The 26,757-nt window shown below is 33.0% G+C and overlaps 1 protein-coding gene across 6 annotated transcripts in view; it reads left to right on the top strand.

Moving 5' to 3' along the window:
• The window catches only part of LOC148610728 (serine/threonine-protein kinase BRSK2-like), a 64,841-nt gene that overhangs the window by 11,994 nt on the left and 26,090 nt on the right, over window positions 1–26,757 (top strand). For all 6 annotated transcript variants that reach the window (XM_088596010.1, XM_088596011.1, XM_088596012.1 and 3 more), the window contains exons 2-6: window positions 6,957–7,051; window positions 14,273–14,358; window positions 16,736–16,876; window positions 24,034–24,150; window positions 26,098–26,131. In XM_088596010.1, the coding sequence (XP_088452136.1) occupies window positions 6,957–7,051; window positions 14,273–14,358; window positions 16,736–16,876; window positions 24,034–24,150; window positions 26,098–26,131 (473 nt within the window). The remainder of the gene's footprint in view (window positions 1–6,956; window positions 7,052–14,272; window positions 14,359–16,735; window positions 16,877–24,033; window positions 24,151–26,097; window positions 26,132–26,757) is intronic.

The raw sequence follows: 26,757 nt of genomic DNA on the forward strand, positions 1-26,757 counted from the left end.
GAAGTGACAGGCAGTCTTGATGATACAGTTGTCACTTCCAAAATGCTGTTATGAGTTTTCTTTTTTCTTTCAATATCTTGTCTTTATCATTTCCAAATTGTGCTCCTTTACTTGCTGACCTATTCCTTCACTCTTAAGAGGCTGACTTTATAGTTGATCTGATCAGAAAGAAAGAATATCGTTTGGCTAGATCCTTCAATCTCAGTTTCCGCTATATAGATGATTTATTATCTTTAAACAATCCTAATTTCAGGGATTTGATACATTGCATCTACCCAAAAGAACTTGAGATAAAGGATACTACAGACACTGTGATGTCAGCCTCATATCTTGACCTACACTTAAAAATCGACGGTAAAGGAAAACTATTGACCAAACTTTACGACAAACGTGATGACTTTTCATTCAGAATTGTCAACTTTCCTTTCATCTGTGGCAACATCCCTTCGGCTCCTGCGTATGGAGTGTTCATATCACTACTCATACGTTATGCCAGAGCTTGCCGAAACTATGCAGACTTTTTGTATCGCGCTAGAACTCTTAACAAATAGGCTTCTGGAACAGGGTTATGTTGCTACAAGATTGAAGTATTCACTACAGAAGTTTTATGGTCGTTGTCATGAACTCGTGGATCGTTATGGTGTATCCATCAGCACCATGAAAACTGATTTATTCAACGGGTCATAGTTTTCCTTCCCTCATTTGTCTACCCCAGACTTGACTTTTTATGAGCAACTCGGCGGGTGTTTCTAGAAAAGCAGAGGATGCTTACCCTACCGGTGCACCTGGTCCATGCTCCTGGTTTTTAGTGGAGTCTGAGTTGCTCATTTACTTTCGTTATTTTGTATCTATGATTTTAGTTACTTTATGTTCTTTGTTGTGTATGTCTGTTTTCCATGTCTGGTCTTTGTCCCTGGATTACATTCTTTTGATTACCGCTAAAACCTTGGTTCCCTTGATTACTCTTCCATATAGAGTTGCACATTTACTTTTAAGTCATATGTATTATTTTGGTTATTTTATGTTCTTTGTTGTGTTTGTCTTGTTTTTTCTGTCCTGTCTTTGTCCCTGGATTGCATTCTTTTGATTTCTGCTAGAATCTTGGGCCACTTGATTACTCTTTCACAGTAAGGGACAGTTCATATTCTTTCTGAAAATACCAGTTATTAGCTACTTATTCAATCCTTGGTTAACAGGATGCTAAATCTGGCTGTGTATTTGCCCTTCTAAGAAAGTTAAGAGGATATGATACACAAGTCACTTTGTCTGCTTGTCCATTTGTCTGTCCTCAAATTTTGTAAATGCTACTCCTCCTGAACCTCTACATGGAATTTTTACATGTTGAAATTTTACAGAATGTTTAGGCATCATAGAGGTATATAAGGATATAATACATGTAATTGTCTGATGTATTCAAAGGGAGATAATGTGACAAGGGTTTTACATGACTTTGCTTCATTTGAAGGTTGAGGGGGGATGGGGGAGTATTTTTTGTAAGCTTATTCAATGTCACATTATTTCTTGTTAATTCTAACTTAACCTGTTTAAATTTATACATGAAAATGTATCTTTATATTCTGTCAAACTCAGGAAATGGTTTTAACTAATCAATAAGGATAAAATTACATTTGATCAGAAGCAGTATTTTTATGAAAAATCCACTTAACTACCTTTTTTGCTAGTACATGTATACATGCATGATCAAAAAATTTTTAATAAAAAAAAATACACCTTTCAGTCTGACAGGAAGTTGTCATGTCATTTTAAAAGTAAACCCAACCAACTCATAACAGACTTCTCAGACAACTTTCTTATGATCCTTTGTTGAATGTTAGGAGAATTACATTGACATTTATCTCATTGCTGAATAAGGAAGTTATATAAAACATTGAACTGTTTAGAAAAGGATGGCTTTAGCTAAGCAGCATTGATTGTAAAATTTTCTAGACAATTTGACAATTAAATGGAAAATATACTGAGTTTGTGAGGTAACAATCATGAAGGAGCAATAAAAGACAAGAAACGGATTGTGCTTATGAAGGAAATTTAAAGCATCTGCTCAAATACATAATTTATAAGTCTCAGTGTCACATTTATGAAGATTCAGGAGTTATTTGGTCATTATTTGGTCAATTTTTTTTCCCTACATGTGTTTGGACAGAACTATGCATTTACAGTGTAGTTGAATATGATACTGAACAGATCTATACTTGCGATCACCATGAAACTGATCACTTAATTAGTGATCGCTTCCATTTAACTTTACTGATCAGTTCATATATTTTAATGATTGGTTTGTTTTGGTTTTTCATTTTTACACGTTTACTAAATGATACAAATGTAGACATCGATTTGATTAATTTTCTTATAATTTGTAATTTTTAAAACAATACAAAGTGTGGATTTTTCTAATTTTGAATTCCAAGTAAAAATTCCAAGTAAATTTAATTTTTCCAAATAGAAATTCTGAAATTTATTTAAAAGGATCATCCGTAATTTTACATAACAAAACTGCAATCATATTGATCAGCGATCATTCAATCATTGGTCATGGATCAATCAAATACATGTAGTTGCATGGATCAGTTCATGGACTATATATTCATGTACATTGTACATGAAGTTCAATTTTCCATAACAAAGAAGTACATTATTCATGGTTTCAAAGAGTAATCAGTGGAGCCAAGGTTACAGCGGAAATCAAAGAGTAATCAGTGGAACCAAGGTTATAGCGGAAATCAAAGAATGTAATCCAGAGACAAAGACCAGCCATGGAAGATTAATCAGTGGAACCAAGATAACAGCGGAAATCCAAAGGAATGTAATCCAGGGACAAAGACCAACCATGGAAAACAGACAAACACAACAAAGAACATTAAGTAACTAAAATAATACATTCAGAGTAACAAAAGTAAATGAGCAACTCGCACTCCACTAAAAACTGGGAGCATGGATCAGGTGCACTGGTAGGGTATGTATTCTGAAGTTGGCTTGCCTTGTGAAAATGAACATTATTCACCAGAAACCTCTTGCCAATTTTTATTTTTGAAAACAGCTATATTTGGCAAGTTATTGTTATGTTAAGTAGGAACTCTTTGTTATATATATTTTAAAATTTTCTTTAGTTTCCATTCTACTTGCAGCTTTCTTTTTTTCTGCAATGTTTAGACAACTTCCAACTGGGCAACTGGGCAATGGAAGTTGAGCTAAATCTTATTCTTTTGCTGTTTTTTTTGCTCTTGAATTTCCATAATTATGCTTAACAGTAACTTTGTTTTCTGACATTGAAAGCACATGTTCAACTAGTAAATTATTTTTTTAATTCATCTGAAATCTATAACAGAACATATTTTTTGATAGTCTGTTTCCATCAACTGTAAATGCAAGCCATTTTAGTTTTTCATAGGGGCATAACTCATCAAGACATGACAACCTGGTTGGCAGTCTCATTAGGGAAAGGAAGAAGAGCGAATTTAAAGTATGCTGCTGTCCATTGCTTCATTTAGACAGTAAATCAGTCTATTGGGTTGAAGACTTACTTCTCTTTGCTTAAAAAACAAATCTAAGTCAGGATATGGAAAAGGACTATTCTTTGAGTGATCTATGGTACATTGTTCATGTAAAAAAAATGAGTATACATATATACTGGTTAACATCCCTCTTAAGCATTTATACATGTAAGTTACTTTATTGTGCTAATTTTAAGTAGAATTTACACTCAAAAGATGCTGGCTTTGGAGCACTAATGTAATTTTCTTAATCACTGGAATTTCCATGTTTCTCTTCTGATGAACACAGGTATAATGTAATAAGAACATGCCATTTTCTCATCTTATGAAAATAAGGAAGTGATCATGTCCTGTTTTATAGGCTTACAGTTCAGTGAACTGGAATTATGTAATGATTCTCATTTGTAAAAATCTTTTACTTAAAAACATTCAGGTGGCTGACAGAATCATGGGTCTCAATTTCAACAGTGTCGATAACCCATATATATATATATATATCAATTTAAACTGCTCAATAGCCCTTGCAATCCACAGAAATAGCTGAATGTATTGTGAACTTGGTGTTCCACAAGAATAGATCAATGGTCCTTAGAATTTCACAGTTACAGAACTCAGTGGTTCATAGCAACCCACAGTAATAACTGAGTGGTATACTGCATTCCACAGCTATAGCCCAATGGTTCTTGGAAATCCTTAGCCATGGCATTCCACAGCTATAGCCCAATGGTTCTTGGAAATCCTTAGCCATGGCATTCCACAGCTATAGCCCAATGGTTCTTGGAAATCCTTAGCCATGGCAATCCACAGCAATAGCTCAATGGTCATTGGCACTACACAGCACTAGGGAAATGATTCTTGACAATCCACACTGAAGCCCAATGGTCTGTTGCAATCCACAGCAATATGTCTGTGGTACTTTGCAATCCATAGGAATCTCAGTGGTTCTTGACAATACACAGTAATAGGTAAATATTTTCCTTTGTAATCCATAGAAATCTCAGTGGTTCTTGACAATACATAGTAACAGGTCAATATTTTTCTTGGCAATCCATAGGAATCTCAGTGGTCCTTGGCAGTCCATAGGAATCTCGGTGGTCCTTGGCAGTCCATATAGATTAATGAAGAAAGAATCAGTTGTTATAACTGTTTCAACTGAAAACTATTTGCAACAAAACAGAAAATTGAAAAAAAACTTTCTAAAATGCATAAATACAGGATACTCAGTCTTGTTTCACACATGTACGTGTACCAGAATCCTTAAAATTGATCTTTTGGTTTCCAGATGGTGTACATGTGTTGTTTGTTGATAACTTGATTACATGTTTACACATTTAGATATGTATGTACATGTACAACTATTCAACAGGAAATTCCTTGTTGCATGGTTTCATGTTATTTTACCACTGCCCTTAAGGAGAAGGGTTTACTGTTTTACTGTTATCCTTCCATTTGTCTTTCCATGTGTTTGTTACATTTACTTTTGTTAAGGGAACTACAAATATACTATTTGATTTTTATTTTATTTTTTTTTTTTTTTTTGGGGGGGGGGGGGTAGGATTGAATTTGAAATAAAAAAGGCAGGGTTGAAATTTTCAAGAAACACAACACCAGGACAGTCCAAAACAAAAAAATAAAAAGGCAGGATCTATTGTTGCCCTGATATTTTTTGCTTGTATTCAAAAATAATTTTTTGGTGCTTAGTGCAGAAGAAGAAGAAAGGCAGGACCTATTTAATTTTCTCAGAATCAGAAGGCAGGACTAAATATTTGATGCTACCCCCCATACAAATCAAATGATTGCTCCTTAACAGTTTTCTCTGAAACTGCTGGTTCTGTTCACAATTACTTGATATTTTGAGACAGGCATCATACAGATTTGCCATATTGTTAGGTTTGATTCTAGAATTTTGTGGCCTGAACTTCCATTTTCCAACTTAGTTTGTTTTGGCCATATGATATGGTTTTTATATAAAGTTTTCCATAACGTTCCTCTGGAACTACTCTTCACAATTACTTGATATTTGGACTCAAGCTTTATATAGGTATGCTATATATAGACTTGTGCAACAACTACTTCCTGTTTGTCGTTTGACCAAACACTTAGATTGTACAGGTCAACAGAGAAGTACTACAGCATTTTCATTGTGCACATGTAAATGTTTTATTGTATGTAATAAAAAATTGAAAAAAAATCTTTGGAAATAACATGCAATGATATCCTGTGATTTGCTAATGGTTTGAAAGTTTTCAGTTCATTACAAAATTTGGTAATAATCTATTAGAACCTTCAGTCAGATGGTTTCCTTTATCTCAAATTATATGTAGTATTTTGTGTAGGCTTTGAAGAACACCTGTGATACCAATCTTAAGTTATGTAACACTCTTGTATTGTAAGCTCTTCCTATTGCCGAATGTTTTTGAAATTTGAGTTTGATGATAATAAAGGATGGCTGTTACTTTGTATCCTGAGAAGTTCTAAGAAATAGATGAAATCATTAGATAGAAGACACCTAAAGGATTTATTGTAAATTTTACAAAATGAACTTGTGAACTCTTGATATTAAAAAGGTTAAGGTCATATGTCATAAGGGAGAAAACTTTTGTTGTTCAAAACCTTTCCTTTATTAAAAAAAAACAGATGAAACTGATAAAAGCCTTCAGACTCAAGTATTAAAGTTTAATCATCAAGGAGAAGGAGAGTAACATGAATTGATGTGTTTCTTTGCATTAGGTTTGAACCAGCTGTAAAATGTGCTAGCATGCTGTGCATGAGTACATTTAAGTGATGGCCTTGAACATATCTGAAGTATTGACAAAACAAGGTTCTGGACTGTCTGAAGTATTGACAAAAAAAGGTCCAAGACCATCTAAAACACTGACAAACAAGGTTCTGGACTGTCTGAAGTACTTAGAAAACAAGGTTTTAGATTATCTGGAACACTGACAACACAAGATCCTGGACTATCTTAAGTACTGACAAAACAAGGTCCTGGACTATCTGAAATACTGACAAAACAAGGTCCTGGACTGTCTGAAGTACTGACAAAACAAGGTCTTGGACTATCTTAAATACTGACAAAATAAGGTTCTGGACTATATTAAGTACTGATAAAACAAGGTCTTGGATGTTTCTAGAGTGCTGACAAAACAAGGCTAAGGACTCTTCAAAATTACTGATGACCTGAGACCCTAGATTTTTCCTAAATAAGGGTTTTAAGGGTCCAAGGTCCTGGATTTATTAATATTTGTGAGGGTGTAAGACCCTAGACTTGTATTAATTAGTGTACGTTTTAGGCCCTTGACTTGTTTAAATTAGTGAGGGTCTGAGTCCATGGACTTATCCAAACTAGCTTTTGACTCCCATGCTATTTACTTGAGTATTGACAGTCAGGTGTGCCTTTAATTTATATTATCATATCTCGTGTACTATTTTCTATGTATTTTTCAGGGCTTGTGAAGCTAGGAGTACATTGTGTATCAGGAAAAAGAGTTGCGATAAAAATTGTCAATAGAGAAAAGCTCAGTGAATCTGTCCTCATGAAAGTAAGTGCATGTACAAATATGCAGTCATACAGATTTCCTGATATAGTTTTATATTTTTAGTTGTTCATGTACATGTATTTGTTTGAGTATCTTGATTTCATGTTAAAATACATGTCATAGTACTTTGAAGTGATATAATAACATTAAATCATATAGAAAAAAAAATAGAAATAACCAGAGCAGACCCCTTAGGCCAGTCAGCCCCCTTTTTGGGATTTCTGGATCCATCACTGGAAAAATCATCTGATAACATTCTCTATGCAGTGTTCGCAAGAAAAAGACTTAACATGTTTCTACATGTTTCAGGCACAGTAGGAATTCTACGTGTACTTGTATTTTCAGTTGTTTCATATTTGAAAGAATTTTGGGTGTTTCATGCAATCATTATTTATTGCTGAATCAATGATAGAGCGCTTACTATTTTCAGTTTTTTAATTTTATAGAAGTGTTACTGATATAAAATGTTTGTATGTTGTAAAAAGTACTGTCTATCTCTACTCCTCTTCTTACTTCAATACATGTGCATTATATGTCTTTGCTCAGAAGGACCCATAAAATAATGAGAATTGGTGATAGACCAAGATAGTTTAATGTAGAAATAATTCTCCTCTTAGATTAGTAATTTAAGTGTTAAATTTAACAGGAAATAAGTTAATGATACTTAAAATTGTTATTCTCTATACAACATTCTGAGGCTTTATTCTACAAATATGTTTTACTATGGGGTTTCATTGTGTCTATTCTTTTAACTGGGAACTATTACGACTGTGGTATCATGTGTGAAGCTGAATTATAGATTCATAATCCATTTTTTTTTTCATAACTATTTGAAACACTAATTCCTTATGATATACATATCTCCATGTGATTACTAGATAAAGTTTCATGAAACTCCAGCCAGTGATACAAGAGAAGTCGCAAACAAGGTTATGTTGTAAGATAGATTTGAAAATTAACAAAGTCCATTAGGTACATGTATTTTTTGTAACTCAAATTTCTGGCAATATGCACATTTCTGTGATGTGGTCTAACACTTTTTAGAATTTATAAGAGTACTATAGGAGAACTTTACAGACAGCATATAATATAAAACAAACTAACAAAGATGGATTAACAATCAGAACTAATGAAACAGTGAAACATACAAACAAATGGACAAACAAAACCCATATTTGTCTTGGACATAACCCATTAAACAGATAATTCTGGGTATCTGAGTGAAAATCTTATGATACATGTTTTATTGCTATGAAGGATCTTGATCAAAGATACCTGCTGCTTTAGTAATAACTTTTAAATAGAGTTTTCAAAGGATTGATTGTGCTTTGTTTTGAGATATGCAAGTCAAAATTTTAGAATTTATTTGAATTGATTTAAAATTTGGTGTTTTCTCTGATAATCATGTATTAAAAGTTAAATTTGTATTATGACATTGTAACGGTAACATTTAATATCAAGAAAGGGAATAGTTACAGTTGTAGCAGGGAGCTAGTAAGATTGGGAATTAGCTAAGCAGGGATCAAGTTTGCATACATATAGATTTATGAACTTAGCAGGGATTTGGTTAGGTAGGGAATAAGCTACATGTAAGCAGGGATCCAGTAAGATTCCGAAATCAGTTTTGTAGAAATCCAGTAAGAATCCATTTTTTTTTTTTGGATTTAGAAAGAATCAGAAATAAGTTTTGTAGGGGTCCAGAATGAATAGAGTATAAGCATGGGATCCAGTAATAGAGAATATGATGGGAAAGAAGCTAAGCAGGGAACCAGTAAGATATGCTAGGTTGGATCCATTGAGCTAATTTTATCTTCAGGCTTATTTAATCAAACACCCGATATTTTTCTTTGCTTCGATCACTTTCATTTGCATGCCCCATGAAAGAAAAAAAAAAAACAGATAAAAACTCTAATGCTGCTGCATCTATCTGTTCACAATACCTTAACTTTCTTGAATTAACATTGTTATTAATTTTTTTTGGAAAATTTTGAATCCTGTCAATTAAACAGTTTTATACATTGTCATATGTCAAGGTCACAAGATTGAAAAGGATGTCACACATTGATTCGTTAGGCTTCACAAAAAGCTTCACAAAAGAGCTTTATTGTGGCTTTAAATGGTAATGTTCAACAAGCATTACAAGAAATGTCTTAATTAAATATACATTTTTATGCTTCCTTTCAGTTATTGTTGGAGCAAATTAAAGAGAATAAGGAGTGATTGCATTATAAAAATGGGTACATAATTCTTTTCATTGTCAATCCTTTTGAGAAAGTCTTACCATAAAAAATGTCTGATTAAGTGATGTTACATTGAATTTGCATACTGTAGTCATTTTATTGTCCAGGTTAGTGTCTACTAGACATTTAACCCAATTTTACACTTTACCAAAAAGCTAGCTAACAGGATTCAATAAAATTAGGTTTGTTGGTAATAGTCCCTTACATCTTTTGTTGTTAAATTCTGATATTACATGTATATTACTGAAAAAGTACTATTGTTAGTTGGGTACCAATTTTCTTTGGTGAGCCAGACCAGGAAATATGATTCCCAACGAAAAGGGTATTCCCATTGATGTGTATACTAAAATCCTCAAAACCAAGAATTCAAGAATCCAAGAATTAAAGTACTTTCACAGTTTTGAGCATAGGTTTTAACCATAAAAAGCTGAAAATAAGAAGGAGTAAGCAAGGGAACTAAGTTTCTAGCAGAAATCAAAAGAATGTAATCCAGGAGCAAAGATCAGACATGGAAAACAGACAAACACCACAAAGAACATAAAATAACCAAAATTATACATACAAAGTAACAAAAGTAAATGAGCAACTTGGACTGGTAGGGTAAGCGTCCTCAGCTTCTCTAGAAAGATCTCCATCCAGGAACTTTCTTTAAGGAGATTGTGATAAAATATACTAGAATTTGTGACAATTTATTTTCATATACAATGTATTAGAGCTTTAGATCTGATTTTTTATGTAAACTTTCATTTCGGTTCAAAATTGAAACATGTCACTTTTAAGCTTTGACTTCCCATGAAGTGAATTTTTGGGTAGGCAGCACATATAATGAATGGATATTGGGTCAAAGAGACAACATTCATCTACAGAAGTGATGTACAGTTTTTATGTTAAGATTTCCCAAGGTAAAAATATTTATTTAAGGCAACTATTGTTGCCACTGTTGAATTTTGAACAGATCTATTTTTATCCACAGCTTCAAATTATTTTCCAATGTTTTTTTTCTGCTGGATAATTTCTATGTAAGCTACTGGCATGTTTGTGATACTAAAAAATATGAGAGTGCATGGATGACATGACAGTTAACCCAATGTCTTTGACTTTTGACATATGACCTAGAAAATTAATTGGATTATAGGTTTTCCTAAGAACAAATATTTATGAAGGATGATGATTCTTGTCTGTTCACAAACGGATGGACAGATATATGGGCCTAAGTATGGATGGATATATAAAATTACCACTAACCCAGATCATTTTCATTTTCTGAGAACAGTCCAACTTCTTATTTTTCTGCAATAAAGTGTATAGATATTTTCACCTCTTTGTGTATTGCCTCCACCTTTAGGTATTATGGACACTAAGTTAAATGTCTGCCCTATGACTTTGTTTATTGCCTCAACCTTTAGGTATTAGGGACACCAAGTTTAATGTCTGCCATATGACTTTGTTTATTGCCTTTACCTTTTGGTATTAGGGACACCAACTTTAATGTCTATCCTCTGACTTTGTTTTTTGCCTCCACATTTAGGTATTAGGGACACTAAGTTACATTATGTAAATGTCTGCCCTATGACTTTGTTTATTGCCTCCACCTTTAGGTATTAGGGACACTGAGTTTAATGTCTGTCCTCTGACTTTGTTTATTGCTTCCACCTTTAGTTTTTAGGGATAACAAGTTTTATGACTGCCCTATGACTTTCTGTAAGCATATACTAAAAAATAAATTCTTTATGGGAATGCTCTGAAATTTTGCCTGAAGATTTAGCATATGGTTTATATATTTGTACTGTGTGCTATTGGTTCCTACATGTCTTGTATTTTTGGGTATAAATAATCTCCCTATTTGGCTGTCTTTCCATTCACACTGATGTCTGTCTATATTTCTTCTAAACACAACTTCACCTTGAACTGCTCAAGGGATTTTTATGAAATATTATAGAAAAATATTGGCATCATATGTACAAAGTACATGTAGATGTGCTTGATGAAATGCAATAATTGTCTTGAGGACCGCTAAAGGAAATAATCAAACTTAGGGGTTTTTATTTATAACTTGAACTACACTTGAAGTAGGGTAGGGTATTCTCTTTGTGACTATGCTCACAGTATTTCTAGCTTTTCGTCAACTTTGAAATGATAAAGTGGGATTTCTTGGTATCAGATGCTAGGTTTTTAACTTTTGCATAAAAAATTAAATTATTGTTGTTGAACTTATTTAAATCCACATCTTGTTTACAGGGAATTTTCAATGGCAGATTTACACAATGCTTTTTCTTACTTCTGCATTTACTAAATAAAGATAGTGAATAAAAACGAACTGAAAGATAAGTTCAATTCAATTTTGTTGCCACTTAGCCTAACATTTGGATCAGGAAACCTTCAAATTTTCAAATTAATTGAATTTTGTTCTATTTATTTATGATATTCCATCCCTTCCATCAGCATTCTCCAGAACAAGGATTGATGTTATGACCATTTCAATAATTCATAAGATTTGAATATCGGTGTGTCTTTGGGACTTGAATTTGTAAATTTTGTTATGGTTCTAATGAAGTTGTTATCTCAGCAAGGATGAATTCAAAATTGAAATTAAGGTTACACCAGACAGTTGAATCTTTCTGGCAACACTTATGTAAAATGTATCAGTATTTTTAGGTACATTTGTATAAATTTTCATGGAATTTTTCATGGAATGTCTATTGACTGTGAGCGACTAATTCTATTTATTCATTTGATGGAGTTTGAACTGTAGGTTTAATTATAGAGCACTGGTATCTCAGTTTTCAATGGTAGTTATATTTCAGTAGAAATATTTCATGATTTGAATGACAAATGTAAAAATTTTCATTGTTTATCCACATAAAACTTGTGCACACAAACAATTTTACTATCATCAGCAGATAAAGGGGGTCACAGTGTAAGGGTCCTGAATTCCATTAATTACTAACTAAAAACACAAGTGAAGGAATAAGGGAATGGAACTGGTCTTAGCAGGGTCCGTCTGCTTATTTTGTATTTTAGTAGCAAAATGGTTGTCTAAGCAGGGTCTGTCTGCTTTGTTTGTATTTTGGTAAAATGATACTACAAAATGTTTCAAAATCCTAAAATTGTTCATTTCTTAATCTTAAATTGTCAATTTGGAAGATTTTGTTACTGTGAAAGTACTATTGGTCGTGAGGTACCAATTTTTGTGGTTTTTGTGGGCAAGTCAGATCATGAAATATGGTTCCCAACGAAAAGGAGATTCACATTATTGTGTATACTGAAAACCTCAAAACCACAAATTCAAGAATCCATGAATGTATCTTTCCTATTCCAGGAAAATTGATATCCAGGAATTAAAGTACTTTCACAGTATCTAAAGATTGCCTAGGGTTCCCCCTTTCTGTGTTAGTGATGGTAGTAATTTGCCTTTATAGCCACACTGTTATAAAGAAAAGGCATAGATAAATGCTGTGGCTATCAAAGTCCATTGTATTTAAAAAAACAATCTTCAAAATTTAATAAGCCACATTCAAGGTCATCTAGCATTTGGCTACGTGGCTACCTTCTAATGCTAACACAGCCATGACAGCCCTTTTAGCAATTATTTCAATGAATCTCGATCTTCCTGTGCTTCATACTATTTCATAGAAGTGATAAAGATTATTGTGGACTATCTCTCTTTCCAATAACTCAACCATCACCATCTGAGACATTAAAACCACAGACTCACAAGTACTTCATCAAATCTTAATAAATGAAAGTAAAACGCTAAGTTGGTATTTAGATGTATTCCAGTCCCCAAAAGACACCTCAGTGATGGTTAGAATGTATACAATTATCAAATGTTGCCTTGAACTTCACGAAAATCAATCCATTTTATTGATTAAACAGTTCTTATATAACACTTCAGGATTTTTATGGCCGATATTTTGTCTGTGATTTGGTTTATTGAAGAAATATTACACTGTATGAATTGCACTTGGTATTCCTTAATATTTTATGGATGTATTTTGGTTCCATAACTATTTCATTATTAAGTAGCTGTATTAGTAAGAATCATGCAAAATCTGACAAATGTGATACACCCAAAAAAGGCTACATATTTTTATTTTTGTAATTAACTTGTTTTGTGGGTCTATATTAAGGAATGTGCAATTATTCTTTCAAATCTGTCTGCTTTTAGGAGATAATCAACATTGAAAATCCAAAACGTATTGTATTTGAGTGCCATTTACCAAGTTATCTCCCTTAATTTTGAAATCTACAGTGCATTCTATATGATTTTTATATCCTAAGAACAAGGGTTATATGAAAAACCAAATGTTAATTTCTGTTTACTATGTCAGTTCAAACAAAGTATCAAAAATAAAAATATGTAGGCTTTTCACCCGTGAATCACATTTTGCATAATTCTTAGCTGGAGTGCTACTTAAATGTAAATAAGAGAGAATGAAAGGATCCATGTCATTATGATAAACCAGGCAAAATATTCTTGGTACTAGATAAACTCATTATATAGAATGAAGACTAGACTATTGGTACTGATGATTTCATACATTCATGACATTATGTCATCGATCTGGTTACTATATATAAAAATCATTTATATGAATTTTACTCAAAAATAGTGAAACCTGCTGCACAATTTAACTTTAAAGTCTCCAGTTTTTTCATGTGAAATTTGCTGCTGTCAATTTAACATGATTGATGTCCAGCAGATTTTCATTGTCATTTCTTCTATCAGTCCTTCAGTGTGTCCGTGTAGACCTTTTTTCTATAGACTTACACATATTTAAATTATGTTGGCTTTGTGTTTACTATAGTTGATTACAAATCTACTGGTGTCAATGTAGACAAATTTCAAGTCTTTTTTCTACGTACTTTCTATAAAATATTCATGAAACATTAAAGAAAAAGAGGATGTGGATTATACACTTGATGAAGTCTGAATAGACACTGTCATTATGAGAAGGTTGAATGTTTTCTAATTTTTTTGCAGGTAGAAAGAGAAATTGCCATTATGAAGCTGATAGAACATCCTCATGTCCTTGGTTTGTTCGATGTCTATGAGAATAAAAAATACCTGTAAGTAAAAACCATAATGCATTTTTTATCAGAACATGTCACCTTTGGGTTAGATAGAAATCTTGATAAACAACCAGAATGCAAGGTCTTCCTAACAATTGAATAGTTACAGTGGGTCATGTCTAATCCAAACCCAGAATAATCAGTAAGACCTGTCTATACAAGACAGTTCTCATAGTTATTTCCCCTGTCAGTATAGCATATTATCTTCCACAAACATGTACTGTTAAAGTACTTTTATTCACGGATATCATTTTTTGTGGTTTGCAGACAAATCACTAATAGACTCTTAAATTCATGGTTTGGTGTTTCCCCAGTACAAATAAACGGAAAATAAATATGTTCGTTGGGAATTTAATTTCCTGGTTTGAGTCGACCATGAAATCCACTGAAATTGGTACCCCACGAATATAAGTACTTTCATAGTATAATGTAAATACAGAAATTGTGTTGGCAGCACCTACTAGGGTTGAATCTTTGGGACCTGACTGGTTTGCCTTTATACTTAACAATTTTTTTTCCTTGGAAGTCTGTGATGTTATGTTCAAGAAACGTGTACTGTGAAAATACTTTAATTAGTGGATACCAATTTTCATTGATTAGGAAAGATACACAAGTTTGTGGATTCTTGTATTCAGGGTTTTGAGGTTTTTAGTATGACATGAATGGGAATCTCCTTTTCGTTGGGAACCAAATTTTGTGGTCTGGCTGACCCATGAAAACTATGAAAATTGGTACCCCACGAAACAATAGAACTTTCACAGTAATATATCTGACTTTTTTGTCATAAGATTAAAGCTATCTCCTGTTTTAGTATCTTGCTATGCTAAGCATAATCTTTTTACGACAGTTTTTGATTAATTACATCCTTATTTCATCATTAAATCATTTCTAATCCTAAAAACACATTCAGTTGGTTGTTGTCATTGATAATTTATAAATGGTTGCCTTTTGGAAGAAAAATATATTATGAAATAATTAAGTTTGTATTCTAAAGCTGAACGTCAAATTTTTACTCTTATCAGAATAAGGATATTGCATGACATAATCTAATTTGTACTGAGGTAGCATTCATATAAATATAATATGCTTGAAGTATTTAATTTACATCTTGTTGATATTTTTTTCCAAGGTCAGGAACAAATTTGAAAAAGACTGCATTGATGTGAGAAAATTTTAAAACATTTGTCATACATTTTTAGTGAAATATACATTGATAAGTTTTGTTATAACTGAAATTGACACTCATGTGGCATTGAACTGAAATTGACACTCATGTGGCATTGAGGTGAATTTCATGTCTTTTGAAAACATTGAAAAATCAGCATGTCCATTACATGTTCATTATATACTAAAGTGAAACCTTTGGAACAGTGAAAAAGTGGTCCATATTGAAGACAAGTTATGGAACGCAATTAACATAATTTAGAGATTTGGCCAACATAAGGGTGTTTCAGGCCATTATTTGATCTTTTTTGCAGAAACTTTGCATTGAATAAACCAAATTTTCAAAAGGGGGGTTCCAAACCCCTGGATTTAACTCTTGAATACTAGAAAAGCAAATGAATATGAATCTTGAGGATATATCCCTAGGTTTGCAGATCCAGCTGACTTCAGGACTGGAATAGTCACAATTTGACTTTAAAACTTCCCATGATTCTTTTGACAAGATTTAATTTTTATGGGGTTAACCATCAAAATTGGTGAAATTTGATATTCATAATCATCATTTAGGTTTATGGAACCAAAAATAGCAGTCAGGCCTAACATAAGCTGCAGAATAGCCTCTAATTCTCGGTCAGGCCTGACATAAGCTGCAGAATAGCCTCTAATTCTCGGTCAGGCCTGACATAAGCTGCAGAATAGCCTCTAATTCTCAGTCAGGCCTGACATAAGCTGCAGAATAGCCTCTAATTCTCAGTCAGGCCTGACATAAGCTGCAGAATAGCCTCTAATTCTTAGACAGGCCTAACATAAGCTGCAGAATAGCCTCTAATTCTTAGACAGGTCTAACATAAGCTGCAGAATAGCCTCTAATTCTCAGTCAGGCTTAACATAACTGCAGAATAGCCTCTAATTCTCAGTCAGGCCTGACATAAGCTGCAGAATAGCCTCTTATTATCAGTCAGGCCTAACATAAGCTGCATAATAGCCTCTAATTCTGTCCAAGTCTCTATGGTCAATAGCCATATGCCCAGTGACTGGTAAATATTGAAAAGAGGTTGAAGATAAAATTTTGTTTTACTGTATATGAGATACCATTGAAATTGATGGTTTTTAAGGACAGACTACCTATTATAGATGACATATGTGGCTGTTTGACCATACTATAGGTTGATTTACCATTGACAGTAGTTTAATCCTTATATATTTTCAGGTATTTAGTTTTAGAACATGTATCCGGAGGAGAGTTATTTGACTACCTGGTGAAGAAAGGGAGACTGACGCCTAAGGAGGCCAGAAGATTCTTCAGACAAATTATTTCAGCTTTAGACTTCTGCCATAGTCATAATATATGGTAAAATTAAATAAAAAATCTAAAAGAGGCCAAGTGTAAAACAGTGGGTGTGCATGGTTATACCCCTGCTCTGAAGTTTTACCCATGTCCATGTTTCTATTCCCATCACAGTTTTCTCAGCAACTACACATCACATTGGCTTGAAATTTTAACACATTCTTCCTGTAGGTATGCCACTTGGTGGTATTTATTTTCAGAAAAAAAGGCAATAAATTCCTGTTTACCGAGGTCTTTGTTTATATTTTCTGTATCGTGATTGAAAGTGTTATCACTTGTGAGTCAGTGCTCACAGATTTCACAGATTTTTTTCCCCAAGATTTGTCAAGTTTCCTTAAGAGCGTAGGTTTGATCTTTATAATCTGCTTAAGAGCTGAAATTTATTCCCTGTCTTCTCTGTGCACTTTACTTTACTTAATTTTAGTTCTAACGAACTGGTGACATTCTGTATGTAGAGCATTATTTTAATGATATCCAAAGTTTTTTTTTCTGTTTAACTTAATTTTCCTTCATTATCCTAGTAACTTTTTTATAAATTACATCAATTTTTTTGTCGTAATAAATCTAATCTTACATAGTGGTCAAGCAATTCAGAAGTAAATGCAAGCCTGGTTTAACTGCTTACCTAAGTCGATATTGAAACAAAATTGTGCAATAATGGCCAATAAATACAAAAAAAATGTAGATGTAATGGCTTTTATTATATTTATGAGGTATGATAAATGGTGTTTTATGGCCTTCTAGTATTTTTTTCTGACATCATTTACATATACAGAGAGACTAAAGAACTATGGAAAAAAGGTTTAATGGAAGGTAATTAAATTTTTTTTTGGTTCTGTGGCTTTCAAAGGGTTGATCAATTATTGATCTAATGGTGAAGTGCTGATAGGATCAAAAGACCTAATTATTTGATTGGACTAGAATATAATGCATCAACATATTTCTTGTGTTCTACAACGGTTGATCCTAAGACGGGGGAGGTCTGGGAGTTGGAACCACCCTTTCTTTGGGAAAATTTAATTAATTTGTTGCAAATTTTTGGCAAATGAGCAAATAAAGGCCTAGAACTCCCCTTCTTTTCATACCCCCTTTTTCAAAATCTCAGAACCTGTGTCTGAACTAACTATTCTACAGTTGGTGATTCCTGCCGTACTAGACTAAATAATTAGCTACCCTCCACAATACATGTAGTGTTTATTTTTAAGGAGAGGCAGTGATGTCTGGACCTATTTGGTTGAGAAATATTGAGAATTCATCTTACTGTGTAAATTGTCTTCAGGCTAATTTTTGTCACTTGAAATAATAGTAGGTAGTGTGAAAATCATGTGAAATAATTTTGCCTGTGTAGGGAGTGTGACTTGTCTTTGGAGTCTAAGATGTTTGAAATAACTACAGTAACAATCACGTAAGAATGTTTCCAGCAAAGAATCTTGTGAAATGGAGAATTGGTGATAATTGAGGACTACATATAACTTCCATGGTGTCAGGACAATTACCACTGGTCCAAGGTCTAGGGCCATTAAAACTTCATTTGTCTTGGTCCTAGAGCTCACATACTTGACATTCATTCTGTATGAGGAACTTTCACTTTCTTCATTTTGACCCTTATGTTCTATTTTAGTAACAGTGGGCATTTTTTTTCAGTCAGTTTGTGTGGGATATCCTAAGCCATATATAAGTACATTTGACCCCGTGCAGGATTTAGGGATGTATCATGTTTAAATTTTCCTTGATGATTTTAACTGAAATTCACAAATTAAAAGATCCAACATAATTCTCACCAGTCGGCATCCATTGAAACTTGTATTCATGACTTAATAGTATAGTAATTCACAGTATGTGTGACAATAAAATATGAGGTAAAGAATATGGAGTTATCTTTAAGATTAAAACTAACAATCTGTAGGAAGAGTCAATCTGTAATTCCATTTAAAGAAAAAAAGAATGAATTTAGGACTTTTTGCCATGTTGATTACGTAATGTATTATTGATGCACTTCCATGCATCAAATTCACCACAGACATGATAAAATGTTGTATCATTATTTTATTGTTAATTGCTAATGGCATTTTAAAACATTGCTAGGTCATTTATTTTTATGCCCCTCGGTGTATTAAGTTTTACTACTGTCTATGTATGTAATGTTTGTTGGACCCATATTTTTGCAGTCACAAAAACTGAAGAAAAAAAAATAAAGGAAAAGCTGCCTTAATTTCATGGGAACCATTTGAATGAGTAATCAAAGGATTCATGAGGAAATCAAAAGAATGTATACCATGGATAAAGAACAGACAAGGAAAACAAACACAACAAGTAACACTCAAAATACTAAAAATGAAAATGCAGTCAAAGTTTATGCCTCTTCCTGATATATATCTTAAGTGGACACATGTAATGGTCCTGAATTTTTGGCACTTGTTTTACCCCAGTAATGACAAAAAAGGGGCCATGTAGACCATTATTAATTTGCCTAGTAAACTAGGCAATGGAAACATGGTCAAAGAAATCAATGGAACCAAGATTCTAGTGGAAATAAAAAGAATGTAATCCAGGGACAAATCTGACATGGAAAACAGACATACACAACAAAGAACATAAAATAACCAAAATAATACATACAAAGTAACAAAAGTAAATGAGCAACTCTGACTCCACTAAAATCTAGGACCATGGGCCAGGTGCTCCGGTAGGATAAGCCTCTTGGGCTTTTCTAGAAACACCTGCCATATTTTGATATGCAGATTCAGCTCGGTAAGTTGTATCTTTTAAAAGTGTAGCTGGGTTGTCAGGTCTACTTCTTGCTTGTATATGTTGCATCTCCAGTTGCTTTTAAGAGTTTCTATGCACAAATTTTAGCAACCTTCCTTTGAACATTTGGAAATGCAACTTTAGTTAGATGAGTTGTATTATGTGTAAGTATTTTTTCTTGGCCACTCATTAACTTCTTGTCTGTTATAGTATGTTTCTTTCTTTCATTTTTAATTGATTTTCACACCTTCTAATTGGTGTTGGAAAAATATTTCTTGTCTCTAGGAAGATTCCAGTTCTTTGACACTGATTGATGGAAATACAGAGGAGTGATTGGTTATTGTGTGATTGTGTTGCATTCTCTTTAAAATCTCATTGGTCCAAAGAGATGTTGTAACGTTTCTTACATTGTTCTCTGGTAACAACTGATGAAATCATAGACAAACAATTATAAGCTAGAATTTCTTTCATGACACAAATCCAAAATAAAGCCTAAAAAAGATGTTTGGAGAATTTGCAATTGAATTGCTTTCGTTTTAAAAATTAATAGAATCAGTATCTACAACTTTAGCTCGTTACTGAACAGAAAAAAGATTTGTTGGGGTTTAACGTCCGAGCAGCAATATTTCAGCTATATTCAGACGATGAACATGAAATTGATGATAAAATGAACATGAAATGATGAAATGAAAAAGGGATGGGACACAAGGACAATAGAGTCAACAAACTTCGATTGCCACTGGAAATAGGGAGAGGTGGGTACGGTCGGGCAATTTAGCCTCCTGTGGCGGAGCCCTATGGTTCCTACTACGGGAGAATACCAGTAAGGTTCTTTAACGTGCGAGGAACATGGCATCTTTCCCAATATGGTGCACCACTATGGTTTGTGGTCAGGTTTTCCGTATTATAGCCTGACAACCCCAGCATTTAACATGCCAGGGGTACCCCATTCCACCACCTGGGGCACACATCCCAGTTGCTCTGTGGGCAGAGTGCCCTAGCCCCCGGCTAGGGTTCTGAGCACTATTTAGTCGCCTTTTACGACAAGCTTAGCGCTGTTGCAGGCCTATTTTTTTAACACCTGGACCTGCACGGGGCACAGAAAAAAGAAGTGTTGGATCCTGTATGCAGTGACTGAATAGAACAAATGGATGGGTCTGATTTGATTGAACTTATTGTATATATGTTGGAACTTACATACATTTGTAGCATGACAGTACTAGCAACTTTGTTTTTCATCCCATAAATCTCGGCAACACTTTTATTGGAACACTTGGAAATTAAGAGTGCTGCTTCTGCTTGAGAGTTGTATAGTTTGTTAGGCTTTTAGGCTCAGTCCCACATCTTTATTAGATTTTCTAATACCTCTTGCCAGGATTTTGGCAATTCTTTCTTGGAGTGGTTTGAAATTTTAATTGAAAATTCTTGTGAAAGTCGCCAGATTTGGTCTGAAGTGCTAGTTCTGTGTGATACTTTCAGGTCAGCCTGTTCCATGTTTCTTTGAAGGGGTGATAGGTCCTTGTCTTATGGACGCATATCTGCTAACTAGTATTATTTATAGATGTATAGAGTAACATTGTCATTAAGATGAACTTTAGAGCATGCATTTTCTTGTTTGTTGGTTGCAATGTTTCAAGCCAGACAGTTAGTGGTTTTTTCTTTTTGGTTTAAGGAGGGAGACCTAGGGTAAGGGACATAACTCTTGAAATCAGTGATATGTTTGTATCATATTTAATTTCACCAAAGCCTCCCAAGCTTTCATTTGAAACAGAATTAAATAAATCCAAGTTACATTGATGCTTATATGAGATTGTGTTGTGTCCATAATCTTAGGTCTACCTCCTTAATTCAACTCTGTTACTTGACAAAGTTACCTTTAACTTTGATGCCAATAGAAATATCGATGTTGTCAAATGAAGACACATTTAAAAATTGGTCGCAACTTCAATGTTTTTATGTACAAACAGTGTCAACAAATTATGATCAAATAATATAAAGAGCCATTACTTTCCTATTGTCTTTAAGGGAAATACATGGTGAAAGAATGTATTACATAATATTATATAATTGATGTGTTTAGAAAAAAATCTGTTAATGAGTCTGGCCTAGGCAAAGTCTTTAAATTCTGTTCATATATTTTGATTTTCATTTATTGTGACTTAATTTAACCATAGATTTCCTCTAAGTTTAATGTAATCAGGTTATGACATCAATGACTGCCTAATTGCTCCTTTAATTGCTTTAATAACAATGAAGTTGTTAGTTACCAAGCATTGCTTAATTACAGAACTAAATGAATGTGACTATAGTGTTCTAGGATTCCCATTACCCTGGGCAAGTGCAAATATGGAATGGGAAAGTTGGCCATTATTCCCCATAATCCATTTTGCAAGTAGAAAGCTTAAACTGTTTAAAGAATTTGTAAGTTTGGAAAGCAATCTTCAAGTGTAGGATAATTAATCTTCGTTCAGAGTTTTCCTGTGGAAACATAGAATTTTGAAAAATTCTAGAACACTGAAACTTGTAAAACATGATGGATGCTATATGATGATGCTTCTTGGGAAATAATATGTCTGATGTCTACAGCGTATATAATAGTGATTTTCAGAGGATACCATTGGTATTTTCTTTGTATGACAATTGCCTACGGAAGAGCTATAGGGTACAAGAGTGCAATTATTCACAATGCAATTTCCATATGGGGGGTCCTCACTTCCACTTAAATCTAAAAATAGATCTGGGTGAAATTTCTCTAATCTAACACAATGTTACTAAAATACACCCATATAGCTTTTAAATTTTGAAATAAAAACCACCATGTCATGCGGCGTTTCTGCCCGTAAATTAAGGTTCAAAAAGGGGGATACTTTTTCAAACATCATTTTTTCAGTAGCCACCCTAAGCCTTAAGTGCTCCATAAAATACACATATATGGGCTGCTAGCTTTCAAATTTGATACTTTTGGTACCTTACTGTTCGTACAATTTTTTCATGAAAATATCTTTTTTTATTATCAACCAATCGTGAACGTTTCTGTATTTTCCACTGGGCTGCATGTTGGTGTAAAGATCTGGCTGAATACCGAGGAGACATAATTGCGCTATTGTAACCTTTAGATAACTGACAAGGAGATTTAAACTGTCATGTGTATGATCTCCTTATCCATTGTCCAATTCATTACAAAACTTCAGGTGATTGTCATGAGGACAAATACAAAAATATGTGCAGTTCCCATTGCCCAACCTTTGACCCTTTTTTGATGATCCAAGTTTTTTTTTGCTGCTGCTTCAGGATTCAGGATTTACAACAACATTGGCTGCTGTCAAGAAACAAGTGAAAGCTGTAAATTTACAGCGTGTTTGATGTTTTATTCCTGTCTGTGATGATTGTCTAGTGATCAGTTGTTTTAATTAATATTTTCTTTGAACACCGAGGCAATTGTTTCCGGATTTAGCCAGCCTTGACATGCAATGTTATGAAAAAAAGTGAAAAAAAAATTCTGACCTTCGGACCGTATTTTATTTCAAGAGGTGACCGAAATCACACACATATTTGTTTTTCACTGACATCATCGTTGTTTGTGCTGTAAAGGTTGTTTGTTTTGACACAGTCTGTACAGATTTTATATAACTGCACTTGATGCTTGAAACAAAATAAAATTCTTAGATACATGACTGTCACAGAATTGAAATATGGGATTGTTTATTAAAGAGAAGTATTAAACAGAAATGCCTATTGGGGATGTATTTTTTCATCCATGTGTGATTTCCAATATTGCAGAATTGCGTAACATGACATGAGGATGTTAGGACATTCTAAAACATATAGTTTTATGTTAGAATCAGGCAGAACTAGAAAACATTACTCATGCACAGAGAAATATTTCTGATCCAAACCCCTTTAAAAAACGATAAATTAGTTCAGCTAAGACTTATGTTAGGTTTTAGGGGGAAAACAAATGTATAACATGTTCAGTATGTCATGAATGGCTCCCTTCCCCTCTCTTCCCCTCCCCCTAAAAGTAAGCATATACAAATCATTATTCTTACAAAGCAATTAGATAGAATTGAAGATACAGTAGCATAGATAATTTAAGGAGTCTCTTGAAACATCTACATTTCTAATAAAGAACTGTAATTAAGAAGATTTGACCCCCCTCTTTTTGCATGAATTTTAAACATGGCAATACTTTAAAGCAGACATTATAGATGTTTGATATTGCTGTTTTATGGTTTGTTGCAATATTTATTATATCTGCAAGCAATAAATTTGTAAAAAAAAATAAAATTGAAAATAGAGTGATTTCCATTCCGAAAAGTGATGTAGTAATGTATAGATTTAAAGTTATTTATTTACATTTGCTACTGCTTGTCCAGTATTTGTGTCATATAAATTTACATTTCAATTTTTAGTCACCGAGACCTGAAACCAGAGAATTTATTATTGGATGATAAAAATAACATACGGGTAGCGGACTTTGGGATGGCTTCATTGCAGGTGGAAGGCTCAATGTTGGAAACCAGCTGTGGGTAAGGCCATAAAAATTGCAAATTGGATGACATGACCAATGTGCAATAGACCAAATACTATATATCAGTCTTAAGGAAACGTGAAAAATTTATTTTTAAGTTGTCGAAATGAAAACTAAGGTTTTCTCAGGTATAGACATTAATAGACCCCCACCAAAAAGGGGGAATTCAGGTACATTAATGCATCTAAAATTGTCTTCAAGGTCTGTTTTGTTTAAGCAAATTATTTAAATTTTCAATTTTTCAGTTAACCTGACTTTTATATATATTCAAGATGAATTTGAAAACTTATTAATTTGATCTTGAGATAACTGAACTGTTTTATTACTACAGTAATTCAGTACTAAACAACAGCATCATCAAGAGTGAAACACTAACTCTATATTTTATAAAGATTGATTGATTGATGTGAAACACTAACTCTGTATTTTATAAAGATTGATTGATTGATGTGAAACACTAACTCTATATTTTATAAAGATTGATTGATTGTAGTTTTATATCATTTGGCAGACATTGCATGCGTTTCAGGATGAGAAAAATCTTGACCAAATTTTATTGTTCATTACAATACGAAACATGCTTTAGCCACCAGATATCAACCCCAATCAAAGGTTTCTTCTCTTTCATACCAAATTAATCCCTATTGGCTGTTAATGATCTTGCATAGCAGGAAAAATACTTTTCACATTAAAGAATGCATTGATGTATTACTCATCACAATTATATTGTCATTTATGATTATCATTATATTAATGTTTATTTCAATTCAAACCGTGCTCTGTAATTGAATGAGGTCAGATAGAAATATGTGTTGGTTGGTCATTACATAGCTTCCACGTACAGTAAAACCTAGCTTAAATGAATCCATTTTGGACTGAAGGATTTTTAAAGTTTTGATAGGAGATGATGTGTTAATAAAGGTTTTAAAATGCATTGATATTGATATAAATAGGTTTAATGTCTGGATAAGATTGGTTTCTGGGTTTAACTGCTTCTATAAATTATATAGTGGGTAATTTTTGCAGGGTGCTAATTTTGGCATTTTTTGGCAGTCTGATTAAAAATGGCTAAATAAATTCTGAAAAATATTTACACCCGACTTAAGTTCTTATTGCACTACTTAGCATCTGCCGAAATTAGAAACACCAACATTTTTTGTAAAAATTCTTGCTTCAAAATCATCAAATTTTACAACCACTAAAATAACCTGCCATACTGTGTATAATTTGTTAACATGAGCTGTAAATTGAGATGAAGACAAAAGAATCTGTGTGGTATTGATTTTAAGTACAAAAAAAAGGAATGGAAATCATAAACTCCTTGTGAAATTTATCGTCAGGTTTGCTTGGAGGTTTTTTTTTCTAAATGCAAAATTAATTTTTGTGTGAATGTTTTAAGTAAATATATAACAACAGTGCTCTGACTAGAGTTAAAACCAGATGATGCTTAGAACCTTTGAGACATACTAGGCTGTGGTTCAAACCAAGTTTTTGTCATAGCATTGCATTTTTTTGTTTTCATACTGCACCAAAAATAATAAAAGTCATTTTAGCCAGAAAACAATGTTTTTAACTCAAAGTAGGAATCATCATGGAAATTTCAAAATTATGAAGCATCAAAGTAAGCAGACAATTCAGGGATATCAAAAAATCCATAAGTACATGCCCAAAAAAAGTGACATTTGTGGGGTCACAACAAAATGTTATATTCAGTCAGCTGAAAAAAATGCTGTGTCCTTTTGATTTAATTGTGCTTAAAAATTTTAAACCAAAAAAAAAATCTTCACGATTTACCAAATAAATGCTGATTTAACCAAGTTTATTGACTGTCAGACTGAATCTGTTGACCAAGAGGGAAAGTACTTTATTTAGATCATATAATTTTGCTACAGATTTAATGATTATGAAATATGTAAATTTCTGATCATATGACTTGCATATTCAGGTCCCCACATTATGCCTGTCCTGAGGTCATAAGGGTAAGATTGACCAATCAAAAGCATGGATGTCATGAATGTTGTCGTTTTCCTTAATGCTAGAAGTCATGTAATATTTAAGTGTGTCATGTGATTAAAAGATGTCACCTGTCATTTTATTCTTTTATCGATATTAAATTTTAGTAGTATTATTATGTGTCATGTCAATCCTTAGTTTTTTGTAGTATTTTATTTTTTTTGAGAATTCTAAAGTTTGTCCATCAAAAAATAGTTCAGTAATTCTTTTATGAGCCACTGGATGAGGACTGATTTATTTCAAGTTTAGAGCCATGTTATGCTTACATGCATATTAAAAATGTTTATCCAGTTCATGCAGTTTTAACTGCCCAAAAGTTATTATTGCATATAACTAGGTCACAAGTTATTGTCGAGGAAAAATGTTTTGATTGCTGAACATTTTTTTTTTTTTAAATAGATGTAAATTTTTTTGAGTGAAAAAGATTGTAAACCAGTTTTGAAGACTTTTTTGTGTGATTAAGTTATATGAATGCAGTTTTACTTTTAGTTTCTTCACATATGGGCCAAAACAGAACAATCATGTTGTATAGAATATGTAAAGTTTTCTGGAGATAATGAAGATGTCATGAAGAATTATATTATTCATTTAG

Source organism: Perna viridis, chromosome 8, assembly GCF_037379345.1.
Source record: "Perna viridis isolate PV_CMFRI_1.1 ecotype Kerala chromosome 8, ASM3737934v1, whole genome shotgun sequence".
NCBI lineage: Eukaryota > Metazoa > Mollusca > Bivalvia > Mytilida > Mytilidae > Perna > Perna viridis.